A 22,289-nucleotide genomic window follows, 5' to 3' on the forward strand; every position below is an offset into this window, starting at 1 on the left:
TTCCTCAAACCTAATCTATAAAAATGACACGTAACCCTTGAACATGTGAAAATCACATGTTTTTTTAATAGTAAGGACGATGTTGGAATAAATTGTATTAAAAATTCATATGCATCTTATATGCTATTAAAAAAAAAGGACACATGTCATTTTTATAGATTAAGTTAGAGAAAATTCATCCAACCCAGTTTGAAGAAAAACTTTATCTTATAAAAATTACTTAAGTCTCCGACTTATGACTTGACCTCTTTTAGTTTGGACACATCCCACCCAAACGGAAAATACCCAAATGGTACTTTTGAAAATTACTATTGATGGGTTGATTAGATCATCACATTTCATTTATAGTAGTATTAGAGTAGTACGTACAATTTTTACTATAAATTATTTACAAATTGATATAAAAGTTTATGTGATACTTATAATGTCACTCCTTAAAATATGAACTGCCACGAGACTGTCTATAGTTTACGAATCCAATCTCAATTAGACAATCTTCTGGCATGTCAATTTTACAAAACCAATCTCAATTTACCAAGTCAGCCTTAGATAGAATAGCCTAATAAATGGTGAATTCAGTTGCCAGGTATTTAAACTACAAAAGTAAGTCATCGAACAAAATCAAAAGTTTGTTTTCTTTTTTGAATTTAGTCGTTGAGTTACCCAGTGATGTCTTTGAATCTTCCATGTGCGAATCACTCATCTCACGCAAGTCTTTTGTTTAAAAAAAAATAAAAAATCATTTATAACTTTAATAGGATTTTACATTTACCAAGGCTCTAGCTACAAGCCTACGATCTACGCCTAGAAGAAGGAAAAAAAAAAATTAAGAATAAGCACCTATTTTGGTTTTCACATTAAACATTCAAAATTAAATATTTGAATTAGGATAATTAAATTCTCTTTATCAACCATGTTACATTAATAGGACACGGCTTAATAGTGATTCAGCAAATGAAGACACAATCCAATATTATAGACACGCACACGTCTCTACACATGAGAAAATAATTTTTTGGACAAACAACTTTTTCTGTGGACCCATTAATCATGGATTCGGAAATGATACCGTCAAACTTATAGGGAGAGGCTTACATACGGTCCTTTTAAACTACCGCAATCTGCGGTAGTTTAAAAAGACCGCTGAGATCTTCTAAAGGAAATTTAAACCCAAAACTGCAGTGCAACGACTATACCCAAAAATGGAGTCCTCGCCTCTGCCCAGAAGTCTGCAATGTTGACCAGTCGTGCAATAAGCCAATAAGGTGCGCAGTGAAGAGCGCAATGGGAGATGGGCCACACTGTTTTGGTTGATTTTGGCATGTCTTGCCATTATGAATGATGATGGTGCATTGGAAATTAGGTTTTGTTTGCAGCGCCAGACAGAGCCTTCGTCCTCATTTCATTTATGACTTCAAACAAACACCCCATGTCCTACTCTTTCCTTCCTACTCTCTTTTCATTTTCAAAATTCAAATTTTCAATCAACTCCATGTGTGAGTATGACCCATTAGTTTGAATTTGCAGCTGCCTAGCAGTAGCAGATATCTGTGTGTGATGCATTTTTGGTCAAAATTAGGCTGCTCCGAATGAGCTCTAATTAGGAAGTCTGCAATGTTGGAAAATTTTTGGGTTTTCTTCCTTTGGAGAAGAGAGATAACGTTTGGATGGGAGTACTGAATGGGCACCGCAGTTTTGGGTTAAAGGGTTAAAGTTACCCTTTGGAAGATCTCAGCGGTCCTTTTAAACTACCGCAGATTGCGGTAGTTTAAAAGGACCGTATGTAAGCCTCTCCCATATATATATATACGAGAGGCCTTTCCCTTCGGTGTACACTGGTTTATTATATAGTTACAAAATAATGAAACAATTTTTGTCAAGAATGGAGTGGCCTAGTTTTGTGAAAGCTTTGCTGTGGGGTTTACTTGTGTTTCTTCAATTTCATCAGGACAGAGGCTGCTTCCATGAAGAGAGGATTGCTCTGCTTGAGCTGAAGGCGTATCTGAAATCCAATATTATTCATGCAGAAGTTCTTCCCTCATGGATGGACGACGCAAAGAGTGATTGTTGTCGTTGGGAGAGGGTCACGTGCAACTCCACCAACTCTCACGTCATCAACCTTTCCCTCTACAACTTAAACCGTGATCCTAATTACTATGGAAATCGTGATCACTATTATTACAGTCAAGATGAAGATAGTTATGATGAGAACCGTTGGTTGCTAAACGTGTCAATGTTGGTGCCATTGAAGGAGCTAAAAAGTCTGAATCTATCCGCCAATTCAATTGGTGGTTGCCTACCAAATGAAGGTATGTTCTCTCCCGCCCCTCTGCTTTTCCTTTCTTATGCATACATACCACCGACCCCCTCCATAAAAAACAGGGGCAGATCGAAGAATTATATTATGAACGTCTTTATTCTAGCTAATTCCCTCCACCCAAAAAGAAATAAAAAGCGAAAAGATTTCCTTGAGCCCTTTTGTTCTCTTGGGTGATAAAATTAAGAATTGCAGGGGTCGGATTTACCTCTTTAATTACAAATATTAATTTATAAAGTTTTATAATTGGTATTTTCTGTTGAATCACGGGTGTCCCGCGTGATTCTGAATTATATTAATAATTACAGCCAGGGGTCGGACCTTCTTCAGCCTTGGAGTTGGAGTATACACATATATATTGTCAGTCTGAATGGTTAAGCATCACATTTTACTGATGTTGTTGTCTGTGAATTTGATAGTGCTTGGATAAATTCCACTCCAAGAGAGACCATATTGATGGAAAAAAAGTGAAAGACCTCCAGAAAAATAAAATGAGATCAGGAGGCCTTTTGACAAGCTACGAGGTCTTTTTTACAATAAAGCTATATATATGGTTACAATGTCATAAAGACAAATATAAAAATCTTATAATCAAGTCATATTTATAACTTTAACATTCACTAACTCATGTTTAAACTTCAGTTATAGAATAGATTTGCTCCAAGCAGACTCAATCTGATACATAGGTAGTTTATATTCCTAACTTTGATTTTCTCGGTTATGGGAGTAAAACCCTCACACCGAAACTAATCATCTTCGACTCAAAGGTCAGGATAAAAACTTGCATCCTAGAGATTGCTCATGAAAGTATATCTAAGGAAAAGTCAAACCCTTATTCAAAAAAAATAAAAAAGCCAGCAAATAGCTACAACAACCAGGGCAAGGGAGGCGAAGCGCACTGGCCAGCGTGTGATGGATGAGATGAAGCTGTTTTGCGCCAATGGGCAGCTGAGGAGCCAGGGAGCACGTTTGGCCGACACGTGGTTGAGCGAAACCAGTTAAGTAGACTAAATCTAGATTTGAAAAGCTAGATCTAAAGCCCAATTGATTATGGGGAGGAGAAGAGCGGTGCAGCATGGTGGAGGACGGATGGAGGCAGGGCAGCATAAGCTAAGGGGAGAGGAAGGAAAGAAGAGGGGAGTAGGTCCAGTAGGGGAGAGGGGAAAGGGGGAAGCAAGCGCTCCCTCCTCCCCACAGGGTTTTTAACGTTGAAGTTATTAAAAAATTAAAATTAAAACATATATGAAAACATATATCCTTGAAGTTATTATAAAAATAAAATTTTCTACTTCCCTCTCCTATCCTTTTTCTGTATTTTCCTTCACCCTCTACACTTCCAAGTAAACCATTGGATAATTTCCATGTTAAGTAAATCCACAATACTTAAAATGAAATGAAAGCCATATAATGTAAAACTAGATTACTATTGCATTCCATTAGACGAATGGTCATGGGTTGTTACACATATACGTACTGAAGTCTGTAGGCATGCATGTATTGTATGAATATTTTAGAAGCATAGTACAAGAATTATGTAGCGAACAAACGCCGTTGACAATTAGCATCATTTTTTTAATTAATTTTCCTCATTCAACCAGTAACTTTTTCTTTTCCTCTTTTGTAGGATTTGAGAAGATGTCAAGCTTAAGGAATCTGAGAATTTTAGACCTTGGTTATAACTACTTTGATAATAATAGTATTCCAGAGTCTTTGGGTGCAGTGACATCGCTTGAAACTTTGATTCTTACTCAGAATAAGTTGCAAGGATACTTTCCTGCTCAAGGCGATTTCTTCTATCCTATATCTTATGAGAGGATTTATAGTTTGATACATTGATTCCGCTTGGTTCTTACTAATTTTCATTTATCTTTAATTTGAAATGCAGAGTTAATTGCATTGAGAAACTTGAACAAGCTAGATATAAGCTCGAATTACTATAATGGTTCCCTACCACTGCAAGGCAAGTTTTCTGTCATGGAGAGAGTAGTTTAACCGCGGGTTAGACGCATCAATCATAAGGTTCAAGAGCATGAATATCAATTTGAATGGATCACTCCGAAAATTTTTATCGAGTTGCTTTTGAAATTTTTGTATTGAAGCATATATATATATGATGGAATTCTTTTTTGGTCTTCCAATAATGTTCTTCCAGGTTTTGAAAGGCTAGTACTACTTCGCAATTGGAGATATTGAACCTTGGTTATAGCATTATAGCATCTTTAAGTGGACTTATGTCCCTTAACGCATTGAGTCTTGCAAGGAATTCTTTTGAACTTTGGAATACATTGGAAGCTATTCTACTTCTATAGCCGGCCTTTTTCCCTTTATATTTATTATTATCATTTCAAATCTCTCTTTAATAGTACTTATTCCGTGATTATGTTCACATATTTATTATCTATTGATGGCATGCATGCATGTATTGTAGAATTATTCATCACATATAGAGAACAAATTCTGTTGAGGGCACAATTTGATACCTTCCATTGTACTTACTTCTTAGTAATTTTCATTCGAATGCACAATTTGACAAGTGCTCTATAACCATAGGTTATAAGCATCAATCATAAGGTTCAAGCTAGAGTATGAAAATCAATTTGAAATTGAATATTTCTATCAAATTAATCTTGAATTTTTTTGTATTGAAGCATAAGATGGGGTTCTTTTTTGTGTCTTCCAATCATTTTCTTCCAGGTTTTGAAAGGCTAGTACTACTTCCAAAGTTGGAGATATTGAACCTTGGTTATAATTCCTTTGATTGTAGCATTATACCATCTCTAAGTGGACTTGCGTCTCTTAACACATTGAGTCTTGAAGAAAATTATTTGGGAAGGTGCAATACAACTACAGGTAATCTAATATCGCTTCCCTTTATATTTATGATCATCATTTCAAAGCTTCTTTAATTGTACTTTTTCCGTAATATATTATATGGTCACTTCCTTAGTATCTCTTACAAGCGGACTTACATCCCCTAAAGCTGAACATATATTCTTGATTTAAAATAATTATCACGAAATACTAGTGATTGTCAAGTGATGTTGTCCAGAAGTTTGAATTGCGCATATCTAGTTTGTAAGCTGTAAAATACGATTTTTCGTCTAAATACTATGAAATTGCATACGTGCTTTTTGTTCCATTTTTTTTTTTTTTAATAAATCTACTACAGGTTTTGAAAGCTTGTCAAGATTGGAGAACCTGGAGACCTTAGATCTTCGTGACAACAATTTAAACAGAAGCATCATAGAATCATTGCCTGCAATCAAATCTCTTAAGAATCTGAATCTTGAAAGGAACTTCATTGGAGGATCTTTTCCAATCAAAGGTACATATGTTGATCTTCAGTATTATTTTATAGAAACTGGAAGCAGTTACAATCATATTTGAAATTTTCTTTCTTCTGCTTTATGTAGGAATATCGGCTTTTGAAAACTTGGAGAAGTTGGATTTAAGTTATAATGGGCTCAATAGCTCCCTGACAATCCAAGGTAATGAGAGGGAGAGACACACACTTAAGTTTTAAATTCTCAATTACTTCATAACCATATTACACACGTCTTTCATATTTCTATTAAACTACTTATTTATTTTATGACACAAGTCACAATTTTCTCCACTTGCATTCAATCCTCTGTTTTGTTTTTGATTTTTTCAAATTTTTACTGCTCAAAGATTTTAGGAAACGTTATATAGATTTCTTCCCCACGCAAAATAATGGAAAACTATACCATATTCTTCTTTGTTCCAATTTTTGCATAAATCTATCTTAATTTTTTTTTACCAAAAATAGAAAACCACCACATAGGCTATAAAGTTCGCGATCAAAAGAATATAATTTCAATTACAACTGCAAGTGTAGGGTTGGGATGATGTTTATTGTATCTCAATCAATCACTAATATTCAATACAAAAATCCTAAATTGTTAAGGTTCCATATGTTGTTATCAGTATTGCAGTTAGTCTACCCTACACGATAACAAATGCAAAATAGAAGCCACCCAAGTAGCTCATAGAAGATAATTACAAAAGTAGTGTAAAACATTATGAGATTGTATGGCTACATCGATCCCATTTTGTTGATGTTGACTTGAATCACAACAATTGTGCTTGGATGTCCATCATGTCGGAAATATGCAAAGAAAGTTGTGTGAAGCATGAAATGCATCAGTGTGTTTCCCTATGTGCATTATAATCAACATTACATATCAGTTACGGTTTCTAGTTGACTTTAACACTAGAGTAGCCAAATTTGTTTAAGCTATAAAACGCTATTTTTCTTCTAAACACTGCAAATTGCATAGTTTTGTTTTTAATAGATCTATTACAGGTTCGGAAAGCTTGTCAAGATTGGAGAATTTAGAAACCTTATATCTTAGTTTCAACCATTTCGACAAAAGCATCATTGAATCATTGAGCGCAGTCAAATCCCTTAAGAATTTGAATCTTGCTTCGAATTATATGGGAGGATCCTTTCCTGCCAAAGGTATATTGATCTTCCGTATTACTTATAGAAACTTCCAATATTCATGTTTGAAATTTTCTATGTTCTGTTTAACAATGCAGAATTATCAGCTTTTGAAAACTTGGAGAACTTGGATTTGTCTTGGAATAATTTCGATGGCCCCCTAACAATCCAAGGTAATCAGCCAAACTAAAGTTTGAGGGATAAATGTAATCTTTGTTCTTGTGGTTTGAAATTTTGACAAATAGCTACCTTAGATTTTTTTTAAAAAAAATGATTAAACACTCCTTGAGAGAAGCACAAAAGACAAATTAGTATCTGCATTTAAAAAAGTTGGCTGAATCCATTAATGTGCTACATCACTACCATTCACACTGTAACAATATATGCCACTTTCAATTAAAAAAGAAAGTACTAAAAAGTATTAAAAACAATGAAACTAAGCAAGCCACTAAGAATATCTTGTTCCATCGGCGAATCATATGCCGTCTAGCTAGAACCTAATATCTTTTTCCCCTCTTTCTCATAGTGCCCAAAAAACTCTCTCGATAGTACTCAAAAGCTTTCAAGAATTTTCCAGTCTTCTTGAGAAGCTCCTTATGCTTAATCTCACCATTCCCATTGACTGCGTCAAGCTTAATTTGTTGATTCAATATATATCATCGTGAAATCTGAAAATAAAAATCGAAGCGTCGGATCTTCCATGTCTATTGGGATTTTATCAAATGGCCCAATTCATCATCTGAAGTCGTACATATTGAATTGTTCCATTTTCTATAAAAGTCAACTACTTCACTCTCAGGATAAAGCATTGTACCAGTATAACTCTCATTTCAGCTTTTTTGCTGTGTCAGATGCTATTTGAAGACTCAAGTGGCCTGTTTTCTTCTTTAACAAAACTCCTTTGTCCTTCTCTAATTTTTTTCTTTTCTATTCGTCTATGCTCTTCCAGCATCATCAGCTCCTTTTCCAATGTCATGGTAAATAGGCATAACAGTTGGGTTTGATTCTTCATTCTGCGTTTTCGGGAACGAGAGTGAATCTTTGTTGGTTTCCTGATGTTCTTTCCTCAAGCCATACCTTGCTTCTGCCGCACTCGCTTCTGGAGCTTTGGTCTCTTCCGCAAATGAATGGTTCGTGGTTTCTTTTGGTTTTTAAATGGCAGCGGTTGCCGGTTGCTGGTTGGACAAACACGAGGACATAATTTTCTCAAGCATAGTACTTCATTAACGGTCTCCCTTTTAATAGAAGGGTAATAAAGAGAATTACTAATGCAAATAGGACTCTTAAATCATCTACATACCTGGCCGACCGACTAGGACTAGGACTCTTAATTCATTCTAATCATCAACTAAGAGTTTGTTTGGAATTGCGTTTGATAAATTGAGCTTTTAACTCAAAAAGAGCTCTTTGGCAAAAGCTTCATTTTTAAGCTTTTGCCGAAAGTGCTTTTTGGTCATTTCTAGGCTTTTTGAACCTTTAAAAGCGCTTTTAATTTTTTTACCAAACAAGTACTGTTTTCTTCTAACGAATTTTTTGAGTGTTAAAAACACTTTTAGGCTCCTCAAACATAATCCTAAGCATGCTCTAAAACAATTTGGTAATCTAATTTCAAGGCTAAAATAAGTTGTAATCGAAATTGAATTTCTATTTATTATTAGTCGGTATGCCATTTTAAATATTTTATTGACACTGTCTCTCTTCACTTGTAGTAGGTTTGTCTAATTCCAGTATTTCTCCATATATCGGGGCACTATCTTCTTTAAAGGCTATATCATTAGCTTACAATTCTCTCAATGGCACTCTTCCAAAAGGTAAGAATCGACTAGAAAATCAAGTGTTTGCAAATTGTTAGTCTTACCAATCTAATAAATTATCTACAATTGATTAAAAATGTGAGATAAGGTGAATTGAAGGACCATGGTTGATTTAACTCAGCAATTGACCATTCACTTTCTTTTTTCTTTTTCTTTTTTTTTTCTTTTTTCTTTTTTCATTTTGAAAAACCCATATTTAAAACCTGATTTTTCTTGTTGATTCTTAGACTGGAACATAGTTAAGATAGACATTTCTAATGTTATTCCTTTTGACAGATTTGTGCTCACTCAAGAAGCTTCTAGAGTTAGATCTTCATGATAATCTCTTTGAAGGGATCCTTCCAACATGCCTAAACAATTTGACATCTCTTAGATATTTAGATATATCTAGGAATCGATTCGTTGGAAACATCTCTTCATATCTGATAGCCAGCCTCACATCACTTGAGTACATTGATCTCAGTTATAACCAATTTGAGGGTCTATTCCAATTCAACATATTTGCTTATCACTCTAAGCTTAAGGCGATTCTATTAGCGAGTGAAAACAACAAGCTTGAGATAGAAACTGAAATATCTGCGGGTTGGGACTTCTCATTTCAGTTAATGATACTTGTGCTATCTAACTGTAATTTGAAGCTCACAGGAAACATTCCCAAGCTTCTCCTTGACCAGCGCGAATTGGAAATAATTGATTTGTCTCACAATAACTTGAATGGAAGCTTCCCTATTTGGTTGTTTGAAAACAAGACAAGACTACGAGAGCTAAATCTTCAGAATAATTCTTTCATGGGTAAATTTCATTTGCCACCAAATCAATGCAAGAGTATTATGTATATGGATGTCTCTGACAATCACTTAGGTGGGCAACTTCAAGAGAATATTGGAAAGATAACTCCGAACATAAAATATCTAAATCTATCTCGAAATCATTTTGAAGGTTATCCTCCGTCCTCAATTGTTGACAAGAGTCATTTGCTGCAGCATTTGGACTTGTCCTTTAATGATTTCTCGGGAAAGGTACCAACAAAATTGATTGCTAGTCGCACCAACTTGTTTAGTTTGAAGTTATGCAATAATCAGTTCATAGGATTTGATCTACCGGCTGCACCTTCTAAAGAGTTTGGATGGTCTGAATTGAGGCTTTTGGATATTAGCAACAATAAATTGTCAGGAATGATTCCTAGATGGATAGGAAACATGACAAGTTTGCAAAGTCTTGTAGTGAGTAACAATTCTTTTGAAGGTCAGATTCCTTGTGGACTACCAAATTCCCTGCAATTAGTAGACCTTTCTCATAACTCACTTTCGGGATCGTTACCTTCTTGCTTGAATCTACAGAATATTGAGCACTTGTATTTGCAAGGAAACAAACTTACAGGACCTATACCAAAATCTATTTTCAATTCATCGTCTCTTTTGACATTGGACCTTAGAGATAACAACTTTTTTGGCAGCATCCCATATCAAATCAGTGCACCTCCTAACTTAAGAATACTTTTGTTGGGGGGAAACAATTTTAGTGGTATAATTCCCAATCAACTATGTTGGTTAAAGAAGATAGGCATAATGGATCTTTCCAAGAACTCTCTTTCTGGAACAATACCGCACTGCTTTCACAACATGTCCTTTGGAAAACTATATGTTAATGATTTTCTCTATGGATCATATAGCCACGATTTAAATAGTTTGTCCCTGCAAGTTGGTTCCACATTCCAAACGCTCTTCGGATGGAATAGTGGAAAAGATTACGAAAACATAGTATATGGTCAACAAGTTGCGGTTGAATTTGTAACAAAATACAGGTCTGACTCCTACCATGGTGACATCCTTAATTACATGTCTGGATTGGATTTGTCATGCAACAAGCTAACAGGTAGAATCCCACAGGAACTAGGAGAGCTATCTTCAATTCATACATTGAACTTGTCTCACAATCAGTTGACAGGTTCCATTTCACAAACTTTCTCAAATTTGGCCGAGTTGGAGAGTTTAGACCTTTCTCACAACAATTTGAGTGGAGAAATTCCTCCAGCATTGATTGCTCTAAACTTTCTAGAAGTGTTCAATGTGTCTTACAACAACTTATCGGGTAAAGTTCCAGACATGAAAGCACAGTTTGGAACATTTGAGAAGAGTTGTTATGAAGGAAATCCGTTTCTTTGCGGAGAACCATTAGATAATAACTGCACTAGAGAGGACGAGTCACATCCATCACCAACAAAATCTTCAAATGCAAGTGAAGGGCAATGGTATGAAGTAGATCCTCAGGTTTTCTTTGCAAGCTTTATTGGATCTTATATTATTTTCTTCTTGGGTGTAGCTTGTCTTCTTTATATTCATCCTTATTGGCAACAACGGTGCGTTAATTTAATTGAAGATTTGAAGTACCGATGTTATTATCCTGTTTTTGATACCTTAAAAAGATTGTCAAACTGTTTAGAATCATAGATATATTGAGATTCCAAGGACATCTTTGGTGGTAGTGATCATAACCGTACATTTGATTATGAATAATGGTTATTGTGGTCTAATATAAGACAAGGTGTTCACTTGCGCTTGCTTTCTTCTGTATTGTAATTCTTGTCATTTGATGATGGATGTTGTTCTTATAGCTAAAAATACTATTAATAGTATGAATAAACTTGTTTTTCAACACGTGATTTGTGGATACATTTCTAATCGGAAAACAATTTATTATATTTGGAATTATAACTTGTAGCTGTGCCAAAAGCATCGATCTGTCTAATCCTTTGCATTAGAAGAAACAAAATTGGTACTCGAACCCAAATTTGATACTCCAACTTGTGACTTAACTTTCAAGAAAGTGATCTACTTTGGTACAGATAAATTGATGCATTGATAATTTGGTGTTTTAGATGCATTAATAATTTCTGCCTACTCTTTTCATTCTGAAAATTGATGTTTTGTTGGAGTATTTTTGGGATCAAAACAAGCTACCTCAACAATCATCTTCTCAGACGTCTCCGGTGTGAGAATAGTGTGCCTGGAAAACAAAGGAAGCGTCACAAGCCCCTCAGCCGGAGCCAAATACTCTCCAATGCTTAAAATAGCATGTTTATTTTCAAAGTGAAGAGGAGATAGGAAAATCATCTCCGGTTCTTAGAGAACAGAAGGAGGAAGGCAGACGTTTTTTTGTCTGAGAGAGGAAGAATGAGGAGTGGGGCGCTGGCAATGAGGTGTGTGTGCTGGCAATCAAATTAGAGTTAGCACATGACTTGTTCCTCCTCTAGGATGTCATGGGGAATCCGAAAGCTAGCAAGACCGTGAAAGATAAGAATGGGAAACTCCCAGTGATTTAAAAAGAAAATGGTTGAGTATTTTCATATTGAAAAGATAAACCCACACTTTGATGATATTAATCAAATTAATTATAATATGGATGCATTGATAATTTGGTGTTTTACAGTATAAATCAGCATTATTATAATTTTATTCACTTCAATACATTCTGGTCTCCATAATTCACATAAATGTACCCAACATTAAACATTCCATAACTCAAGACAAAAGGACATGGGAAAATAAAACAGGGGATAATGGAACAGGATTGACACGAGTATATCAAAGAGAAGGATCAGCCAAGTCAGAAGTTCTAGAAACAGCTTTGCACCAAGATTCCACCTTCTTCTTCCTTAACTCTTCATTTAATGTTGAATGGAAAATGGTTGCAGTTTTTAACTTTTCTTCAGAAGCAAATATCTCATCTTCTGTCCAAAAACCAACTGCTAATCCAGCAGCATATGCTGCTCCAAGAGCGGTTGTTTCTATGTCAGCTGGTCTCACGATCGGGCTTCCCAACAAGTCTGCCTACAAAACATTAATAAACAAAATTTACAATTATTGGACCACAAAAAGGAGCTCTCAGTTTGAAGAAAAATTAGATTACACGGGATAATAATATAAGATCACTAACCATATCTAAGAAATCAATATTTATTCAAATGAACATTGCAATATGAAAATATCAAAACTGAATGCCTTGGTGAAACTTTAACAAGAAAATGATAATTTCTTAAAAATTGGTTGAGGAAAAAAAAACCCGAAAGACCACTCCTTTCACATATTATCAAATAAGTGAACGTAAAGAAGTAGCTAAAAACTTGAAGGAAATGATTAAGCAAACATATATAACATAGAATAGCTGCCCATGATTATTTACCAAAATTTATGAAAAAAGAAACCAGTCAACTCTAATTCAAAATGTAATCCTTCTCCAATATAAAAATAGGATGAATAGTGAGGCTGTGGGTTCACGGGCGAAACTAGGTAGGCACTATTGCACTCTCAAAATTTTAAAATTTAGAAAAGTTACCGATTTTTATTAGATGCCCTCCAAAATTATTATTTTTTATTCCACTAAAATGTCTTTTCTCTTCTTCTCCCACCTAAAATTCTAATTCCACCCGTGTAGGTTCAAGACTTTGAGGAACCAAAACCCTTTTACACGTAAAGATTGAAAAAAAAAAAATTTCTCTCTAAAAACCAAAGCCTTTTGAAGTCGCTTCATTCACTTATTCATATGGAATCCATAAGCAGCAGGAAATTAGATTCAGTCGATGACTCAAAGCAACTCAAACTAGCATCATGTTGCACACAGAAAGGTTGCAAATGATTTCCACATGAAGCATAAATGGTCCAAATTCAAATGTGATGGTGAGACATCATTTGGTAACCAATATTTTGGTAAAAAATTTGGTACACCTAGCATTTTTCTTTATAAAAAGGGCGTTGATAGAAAAATAGGGAAAAAGGATGTATTGGTAATGTTGAACTATACACTAAAATGAAAAAAATATGACAAAAGAAACACAGAAAGCCCAAACCTGAATCTGCATCAAAAGACTGTTAACAGTAGCACCACCATCTACCCTAAGCAAGAATTCCCCCTTCTCATTCTTAACCTCACCCCCCTCCCCTGCATCTTTCTGCATGGAATCCAACACATCTTTGATTTGGAAACACATGCTCTCGAGCACAGCTCGAGAAATGTGAGCCTTGCTTGTAAACCTTGTGATCCCAATACAAACTCCACGAGCATCATCACGCCACCAAGGAGCAAACAATCCAGTAAAAGCAGGCACAAAGTAAACCCCACCGCAGGATTCAACCTTTAAAGCCAATTCCTCAATCTCACTCGCACTACTAATTATCCCAAGACTGTCTCTGAGCCACTGAACTGCAGCTCCAGCAATAGCAATCGATCCCTCCAGAGCAAAATTTGTTGGTGCTTTGGGGCCAAGCTTGAATGCTAAAGTGGATAGGAGCCCATGCATTGACTGGATTATCTCTTCAGCTGTTTTGACAAGTATGAAAGCACCAGTTCCATAGGTGCTTTTAGCTTCACCATTCCGGCAAGATTGCCCCAACATTGCTGCATGTTGGTCACCTTCGGAAATTTGTCCAATAAGCTCAGAATTACTGACAATTTTGGGCAGAATTTCAGCTGGATTTTTAAAGTGGGTTTATCCCAATTAAGTGTTTTGAGATCCACGAGCATTGTTCTTGATGCATTCGAAACATCGGTAGCATGAATTCCTCCATTTATGCTACCTGTTAAGTTCCAGATTAACTAAGTGTCTATCGTACCAAAAAGAGAATCCCCTGCTTTCACACGGGTGTGATTCCTTAACAGCATCCACATTCTCTATCAACCAGAGCAGCTTCACTGCACTGAAATAGGTGCTTTTGGGCAGACCACATACCTGCACAAAATGAGTCCTTCTCCAATTTTCTGTAAAATTAAAACCAGAAAAACCCAAATAAGGTACACGAATTCATCCAGAAAAAGAACATGTACTCCTATATTCTATATTAATCGTTCAGTGAGAGGTTTAGGATGCGTGAGAGTCTTAACAAATTAGGCTGGGATATTTTGTCCCATTCTTTGGCAATCTGTTCATAGATGGCATGACTTGCAAGCTTATTATAGTTATTAAGATAAGAGTTGTAATATGTGGCTTTTTTAACTCCAAATTTATGAATAAAGTACTAATTGATCTCTCTCTCAATATCCTTTTTTCCCTCCAATTATGTCTCTCTCTGATGAATGTGATGCTACTAAATCGACCCCATGTTTGTTTACTCTTTTTTTGTAAAATATTACTATCTATGACTACGATGGGCTTTGACATTTTACTATTAATTGCATTGTGTATATATATGCCATGAAATTCTTGAGTTGGCCTTAAACCGCACAATTAAGATTAGCTTTATAGAATTCATACTTGACAAATTAATTTCATTGAGAATGAGGGAAAGGAATCAGGACTGTAACTGTTTTTTTTTTTTTTTTTTTTTTAACATGCCCACACAAGAGGAAGAGGAGGATTCGAACTAATGATCTCCGATTAATTAGGCATGGTTTCCACCGATTGAGGCACCCCTTAAGAACAAGAATGTACTGTTAAAAACATGTATTTGCTTACATAGCCATCATGCTTTTTACACTCACAAGTTTATAGTGCACCCATTTGTTTTTGACTCAATACTTAATTCAAACATTACGGATATATGTTGCTCTCTGCCTCAAGTTTATATATGTTTATTGTAAAATTACTTTTACTTTGTTGAATATTTATGCACTATTCCTTTCTGAGAAGCATGGATATCGGTGGGTAACTTGTTTGTAAGAGTTTGTGACTTGATTTATTTAGAGACTTTTGTGCAAGAGTGTATTAGTAGACTATTTATGTTGGGTTGATCTTGTGCCTTCTTAGTACTCAATCTGCTAATTAAACCATTTCTTAGTTAAAATGAATAGCCCAATGAAGCTTGTTTTTTGCGCACTTGGACTACCAATACAAATTCTCATCTTTCAGTTAGGCCGAGCCCGAATAAGCTATAGGTTTGAGAATGAGGCCCAGATCAAATTGGGTTTGCACAACACTACTTGATGGATTATGTTGATTTAGTCACTGCAAAGCCCAAATTGCTTTGTTGACATGATGTTTTTTTTCCTTGTTTAAAATTATGAATAATAAGATAATAATCTCTTTAACGGTTACCAATTAATGCATACATGAGTTAAACATATACACCTTTTATTTTTTACAAGGAAAAAAATCGTATAATTTAACAATGAGATTTGCTATATATTTGCCCCGGATCCTTTTCCCATCCTTCAACTTTTTAAAATTATAATTTTTAGTGTTTTCAATAACTCATATGCCTTTTCTTTCTTATTCACTAGGGAGCAGTAGAGGTCATTTTTCCATGTAAGGTGACAAAGATTTGGAAAAAAGGTCTCAATGCAAAGATGCTTCCTTGCAAACATGATATCCATGAGATTATTTATCAATTTCTTTTTATTTATCCTTTCTATCTTATGATCTTCTAGATATTTTGTAATTGCATAAAACATATTACAAGTACTAAAATGCTTTTGAGTGTAGGAATCAGAGCATTCTCGGCTACAAATCGTAAGAAAAGTGTGTTTTGAATTGTAGCCAAACAATGTTTCATTTATTTTCTGTAATACAAAAATTTCTGCTTTATCTACACTAATCACATCTATAGCATTTTTTTTTTTTTTTTTCATATTTGTCTTTGCACAAGTGATTAGTCTCCAATTAATCTTAAAAAAAAATGGTTTTGAAGCTTGGTATGGAAGCATGTGATGTGATCACCTTTACTCTGGCAAACCAAAAAGCCCATAATTACAAGAAAGTGCCACACTTATTACTTCAAATAAACCTAACATCAAAATCATTACAACACCATTTCGGATGAATACAATTATTACCGCATGTTAGGAGTAAAATATATGCACCCAATAATTACATCTTTTGCACGTGTAATCAACCATGAAAATAATTACAAACAAAAAAATATGGAAGCGTGTTACAGAAAGAGGAAGCAGACTCCTATTTGTTTGTTAGATCCTACAAGTAATTAGAGTTGGACCATAGTACTAAGGATCTATTAATATGTGCGTTTGATGGGCTTAAAAGTGTATTTAACACTCAAAAAGTCAATTTGAAAAAAGAAGTACGCGTTTGATAAAAAAAATTGAAAGCTAAGGATTTAAAAAGCCTAAAAAATGGTCAAAATGCAATTTTGGTAAAAACTTAAAATTGAAGTTTTTGTCAAAAAAAACGTTTTGTGACTTAAAAACTCTGTTTAACAGATACAATTTCAAACATATTCTAAGTCGATAAAGAAACATTAGAAAAAAAAAAAAAAAAAAATTATGGTTGTTTTGTATAGAAACTGTTATTTAAATTTTAGCTAACTCTCTCGGTATCGTCACGAGGGGACAGTTTACCTCGATTTCTCTGGTAACATTAAAAAAAGGTCTTGATGGAAGCACATAAGTAACGTTGAAATTGAGGGGTATTGAATATTGATGTTTTAATGCATTAATTATATATTTTCAATGACTTCGGGAAAATGTGCATGTCTAATTTAATCGGTCCATGAAATTCCGTGCATTTAACTTCGAAAGTCCAGTAAACAGAAATAAAAAAATAAAGAAAGTTAGAATTAACATTGATAAAAAATAAAAATAAAAAGCACCCTCTAAGAGCCTCTCTTGTGCTATAAAATCTCACAAAAAAAAAAAAAAACTAAAAGTGCAACGTACAAGTAAACAGAAATAGGAAAGGAAATGGAATGAGGCTCAAAATAACACACGACTGCATTCAAATGTAGCTAGGATTGCATTAGAGCCTTAATTAAGGAATAAATGTAAAATTGGTTTATGTGGTTGGCCTAAATTACAAATCATTTCTAATTGTATAAAAAATAATATATAGGTATTCTATGTAGTTAGAGTAAATTACAACTCACTCTCTATAGTATAAAAAATAATTTAAAGGTTCTCAGAGTAGGCCGAAATAACTGTTTGTTCCCTGAAATCAATTTCCATTAAGTAACTTAACAGAATTTGTTACTTTGTCATGTCATACCCAATAAAAATGCGACATGTGTTATTATTAATTTTTGACATTAAAAAATGACAACTAGGATTTTTCACATCATTTTAGGACACCGGCTAAGTTTACACATCGGCCCTCACTCAACGTCATACTGCTACAGCAAATTAATCTAATCTCTTCTACCCTCAAAATTATACTCAATGTGTAACCCTCCCTTATTTTCATCTTCCTCACCATGATTTGGAAGCATTTTGCGAGAATCTGATGGTCGCATTTAAGAGAATTTGACATGGAGTGAGGGCTGATGTGTAATCTATATAAGTTGGCGTCCTAAAATGATGTGAAAAATTATAATTGTCAGTTTTGAAAGTCATAAATTAATAATAATAAGTGTCACGTTTTTTGTGGGTGTGACGTGCTATAGTAATGGATTTTGTTAAGTTATTTAATGGAAAATTAAGTTCAGGGAGTAAACTGTTATTTTGGTCTACTCTAATGACCTATAAATTATTTTTTATATCGCATGGAGTAATTTGTAATTTAGGCTAATTACAAGGACCTATAAATTACTTTTTATACTACAGAGAGTGAATTGTAATTTAAGCCAATCACAATGACCAATTTTACATTTATTCTCTTAATTAATTAAGTTATCTTGTAGTAATCTAATGTTGTATTTTTGAAACTTGTCATTTCGGCATTGCTTTCTTCTGTGTTCGTGTTTGGCTCCTAAATTATAATCTGCTCCTAAACTTTTGTGAATTGTCTCTTATTTTGATCTACTAATGATCAGATGAACAGTTTGTAAAACCATTTGTTTTGCTACCATTGAAATGATCACTTGCATAAGCGAAAAAAAAAAAAAAAATTAGGGCAGATGTTCCTCCCTGCAATGGTTGAATTGTTTATATGTTTTACGAAATAATTAATTTTTATTGAATTATTTATTTATTTCGTCAGTTATATTCTTCAACTTTTGTTTAATTTTATTTTTAAATCTTGACAGTGTAGTAGCCATTTTGTTTTTTACCGGATTCATTTTACTTCATACATTGTAGGCTTGGAATGGCTTTAGATCCTCTAAGAGCCTATTTGGATGTGTGTTTGAGGACGTGTTTAATACTCAAAAAGTTTATTTGAAGAAAAAAGTACTAGTTTAGTAAAAGAGATTGAAAGTGCTTTTAAGGGTTCGAAAAGTCTAAAAATTGCCAAAACACATTTTTAACAAAAGTTTAATTTTAAGCTTTTGCTAGAAAGTAATTTTTAACTTAAAAGCTATATTTCTCAAACACAATTTCAAATATGCAATAAGGCAAGTTGAACTGATACCGAACACAGTCCCAAAAAGGTTTTGAGGGACTTTCAAGATTGTAAGAATTGTTTTGGTAATTGGTTAGCACACCAAAACAGAGTAACGTGCCTTTAAAAAAAATAAAAACAGAGTAATGTGTATTATATATATATATATATATAAGTCAAGTGTTTATTACGATCAGTGGCAAATTAAGGTTGGTCCAGACCCTTGGGGTTGTGGATGTGAACGATATCCTGGCTTTCGGGTTCAGGAGGATGTGTGTCGGCATGGGGTCCTGTTGATCCCAGCGTCGAGGAATAAGAGCTACCTATGCATTAGTTTGTGTCTGCCTAGCGCAGATCTGTTATTCCAACTGAAAATTAGTTATAGGTTAGCGGATGTTTGGCGTTTTTGATGTGTAATCTTTTAGTTACGACTTTGATCTTTTAGCTTCGGCTAAGATCTTTCAGAACGTCATGTTCTGTGATTGTAAGAGTTTTAATGCTCTTGATTTCTCTATTAATGAGATAAGAATGATTTTCCTTCAAAAAAAAAAAAAAAAAGGTTGGTTCATAGGTGGCAAGATAAAACAATAGTTAAACAAAAATTAATTAAAAATACTAAAAAATATAACTAACGAAATAAATCTTTCAATTCAACGACGAGTTTCATATTTTGAAATATTTGCAATTTAAATATAAAATTTTATATAGCAAGTCTATTAATTGATAGTAAATTTAAAAATAAATCCATACAAAAATGTGATTACATATCTCAATTTTTTTTTTTTTTTTTTTTTAAAAAAAAGGAAAAACTATTTGCAGTAATGTAACCTTGTGATTAGAGATTGTGTGAAACTATGAAATTGAGAGGAAAAAATACTATTTGGTATGTGACAGTAGATGGGAAATTGAAAAAAACACTATTTGCTAAAAGGAAAAAAAAAAAAGAAAAAGTGGTATATGGACAATTGGGAGATGCAATGGAATTCTGCCAAATCCTCACAGTTTTCACTGCAGCGGCTGTTTATAAAACTATTGATTTTGATACTTGGCGCAATCAAACGATTGATTTCATTGAGAATGAGGAAACAAAGGAATTAGGACCGTAACCATTAAAAGCATGTATTTGCTTACATAGCCGTCGTGCTTTTTACTCGCACAAATATATAGTGTACCCATTTGTTTTTTACCCGAACTTTTTACTTAATTCATATATTTCGGATCAATGTATATATGTTTGTAAAATATTATTATAAATTATATATGTTTATTGTAAAATTACTCATACTTTGTTGTATATTTATGCACTATTCCTTTCCGAGAAGAATTTTACCGGTGGGTAAACTGTTTGTAAGAGTTTGTGACTTAATTTATTTAGAGATTTATGTGCAAGTATGTATTGATAGACTATTTATGTTGAGTTGATCTTGTGCCCTCTTAGTACTCAATCCGCTAATTAAACCACTTTCTTACATAAAATGAATAGCCTGGCCAATTAAAATGTTCTAAGGGCATATTTGAGATTGCGTTTGAGGGACTTAAAAGTGCTTTTAATACTCGAAAAGTCAGTTTGAAAAAAAAATACTCGTTTGGTAAAAAACATTAAAAGCGCTTTTAAGGGTCCACAAAGCCTAAAAATGACAAAAACGTACTTTTGGTAAAAGTTTAAAAAATGAAGCTTTTGTCTAAAAGTTTTTTTTTTCACTTAAAAGCTCTATTTTTCAAACGCAATCCTAAACAGACTTTAACTGTTATTTAGCCCTCGGTCATCGAAATGGACAATTTACCTTGACTTCGCTCAAGACGAGTAAAAGTCATTTTTCCATATAAGGTGACAAATATTTGGAAAACAAAGTCTGGAGATGCTTGTCCCATACGCTGGAATGGTAACATAATAATATTATTCTCAATTTCTTTTTATTTATCTTGTGATTTTGTAGGTAATTTAACTACCAAAATGAAGGCACATCACTGTAACGTGGAAATTGAGGCTGCCAATCCATGTCAGAGTGGAAATTAAGGGGTGTTGAACATGTTGGCCAATGACTTAATTTGCGGAAAAATTGTATGTCTAATCTAATCAGTCCATGTCCGCGTGGAATTCCTAACACTAAATTCCAACTTTCAAAGTCCAGTTTTTCATTTTTCTAAATCTATTGCGCGTTCTCCCATTATTTGCTAAGAAGTTTTTATATTTTCAATTAAGAAGTTCGTATTTTTCTTTTAATTATTCAAATCTAATCATTTTTTTTTAATTGAGACTTTGTTTTGTGATAATAGTCTTGAAGGTAACACTCATATGAAGGAAGGCCTATTGTGACTTCTCTTTTTCTAAATCCAAAAATAATATATGCTAATATGATTAACACTCATACATGTTTATAGCCAAATAAGTTGTAGCTAAAATTCTACTTATTTCATTAAAAGAATAGGATATTCCCATGACCTTGAATGTTGCTATATATTGAGTGCATTTGTATATACTTAAAATAAAAATAAAAGTTCCTATGTCCGTGAATGAGAACTTCCTTCTTTTTTTTTTTTCTTTTCTTTTTGAAGGATAACGATGAATTTAACAATTGTTGTTCGTAATTGAAATATAGAATAAAAAAATATTGTGTTATTAATTGCTTTCAAGATTTTGGGGAAAAATTGTCTGGAATAGCCATAATTAACACAATTTCTCCTTTTTATTTTATTTTATTTTTTTATAATTCCAATTAACTATTGATGACAATGGGCTGACATTTTGGGTTCATTTCATTAGTATCATAAGCTAAGCAAAAAGGATTGCTCATAGAGCTAAGTCTCTATTAGTTCTTTCTACAATGAGTTATAGCGATTTCGGGTGCCTTTCTACCATTGTTGGTGTTTGTAAATATTATTGTATATTCTTATTATTATTTTTAAATTAAGGCTCTATTTATTTCAACATAAAATATTTTCTGTTCAAAGCATTTTTCAGCGTAGCAAGTATAAAAAATCAACAAATATTTCTTATATTTTTATTCAATCATATTAACGTATAAATATCAATTATTACTACAAACATAAGAAAATTAATGCAAAAAATAAATAAATAAATAAACTTAAAAATTATGTTTAGTTAAAATATCAATTTTTTGTCATATACCCTTGCACTTACAAACGGGTGAAGTTCTGATCTGATCAATCTTGTGCATTCATTCTTCATGGGTTTGCCATTGAAAAAACTACTCAAATCTTAGACAACATAACAAAGGGGAAAAAAGAAAATCCAAGGGTATTGATTTTGAACTTATGTATGAGTATGAGGTGAGATCATATATTTACATTTTAGTTAATTCATATACATATAGAAACCGTTAATTAGCCCTCTGGGCATGGTCACCAATAGGGGACAATTTACCTTGACTTCGCTGGAGACCAATAAAAGTCATTTTTCCATGTAAGATACAAAGATTTGAAAAAAAAAAAAAAAAACACTAAAAATAGTACTGTGGAGGTGCTTGTCCCATC

At 33.6% G+C, this 22,289-nt stretch overlaps 1 protein-coding gene and 1 pseudogene across 2 annotated transcripts; one reads left to right on the forward strand and one right to left on the reverse strand.

The window, feature by feature from the left end:
- Window positions 1-1,826: 1,826 nt before the first annotated feature.
- On the forward strand, window positions 1,827-11,279 carry LOC132186083 (cuscuta receptor 1-like). 2 transcript variants are annotated; one of them, XM_088517778.1, is made up of 10 exons: window positions 1,827-2,309; window positions 3,942-4,100; window positions 4,203-4,277; window positions 5,012-5,167; window positions 5,487-5,642; window positions 5,731-5,805; window positions 6,645-6,800; window positions 6,881-6,955; window positions 8,492-8,593; window positions 8,873-11,279. In XM_088517778.1, the coding sequence occupies exons 1-10, from the start codon at window positions 1,862-1,864 to the stop codon at window positions 11,044-11,046; spliced, it is 3,576 nt and encodes a 1,191-aa protein (XP_088373904.1). In that variant the 5' UTR covers window positions 1,827-1,861; the 3' UTR covers window positions 11,047-11,279. The 2 variants fall into 2 exon arrangements, with proteins under 2 accessions (XP_088373904.1, XP_088373903.1); XM_088517777.1 differs by lacking the exons at window positions 1,827-2,309; window positions 3,942-4,100; window positions 4,203-4,277 and having other exon boundaries at window positions 4,838-5,167; window positions 8,495-8,593; window positions 8,873-11,274.
- Window positions 11,280-12,027: 748 nt separating this feature from the next.
- LOC148585020 (glycerol kinase-like) overlaps window positions 12,028-22,289 on the reverse strand; it is a 31,641-nt pseudogene continuing 21,379 nt past the window's right edge.

This window comes from Corylus avellana, chromosome 6 (genome assembly GCF_965113065.1).
Source record: "Corylus avellana chromosome 6, dhCorAvel1.hap1.2, whole genome shotgun sequence".
Lineage (NCBI taxonomy): Eukaryota > Viridiplantae > Streptophyta > Magnoliopsida > Fagales > Betulaceae > Corylus > Corylus avellana.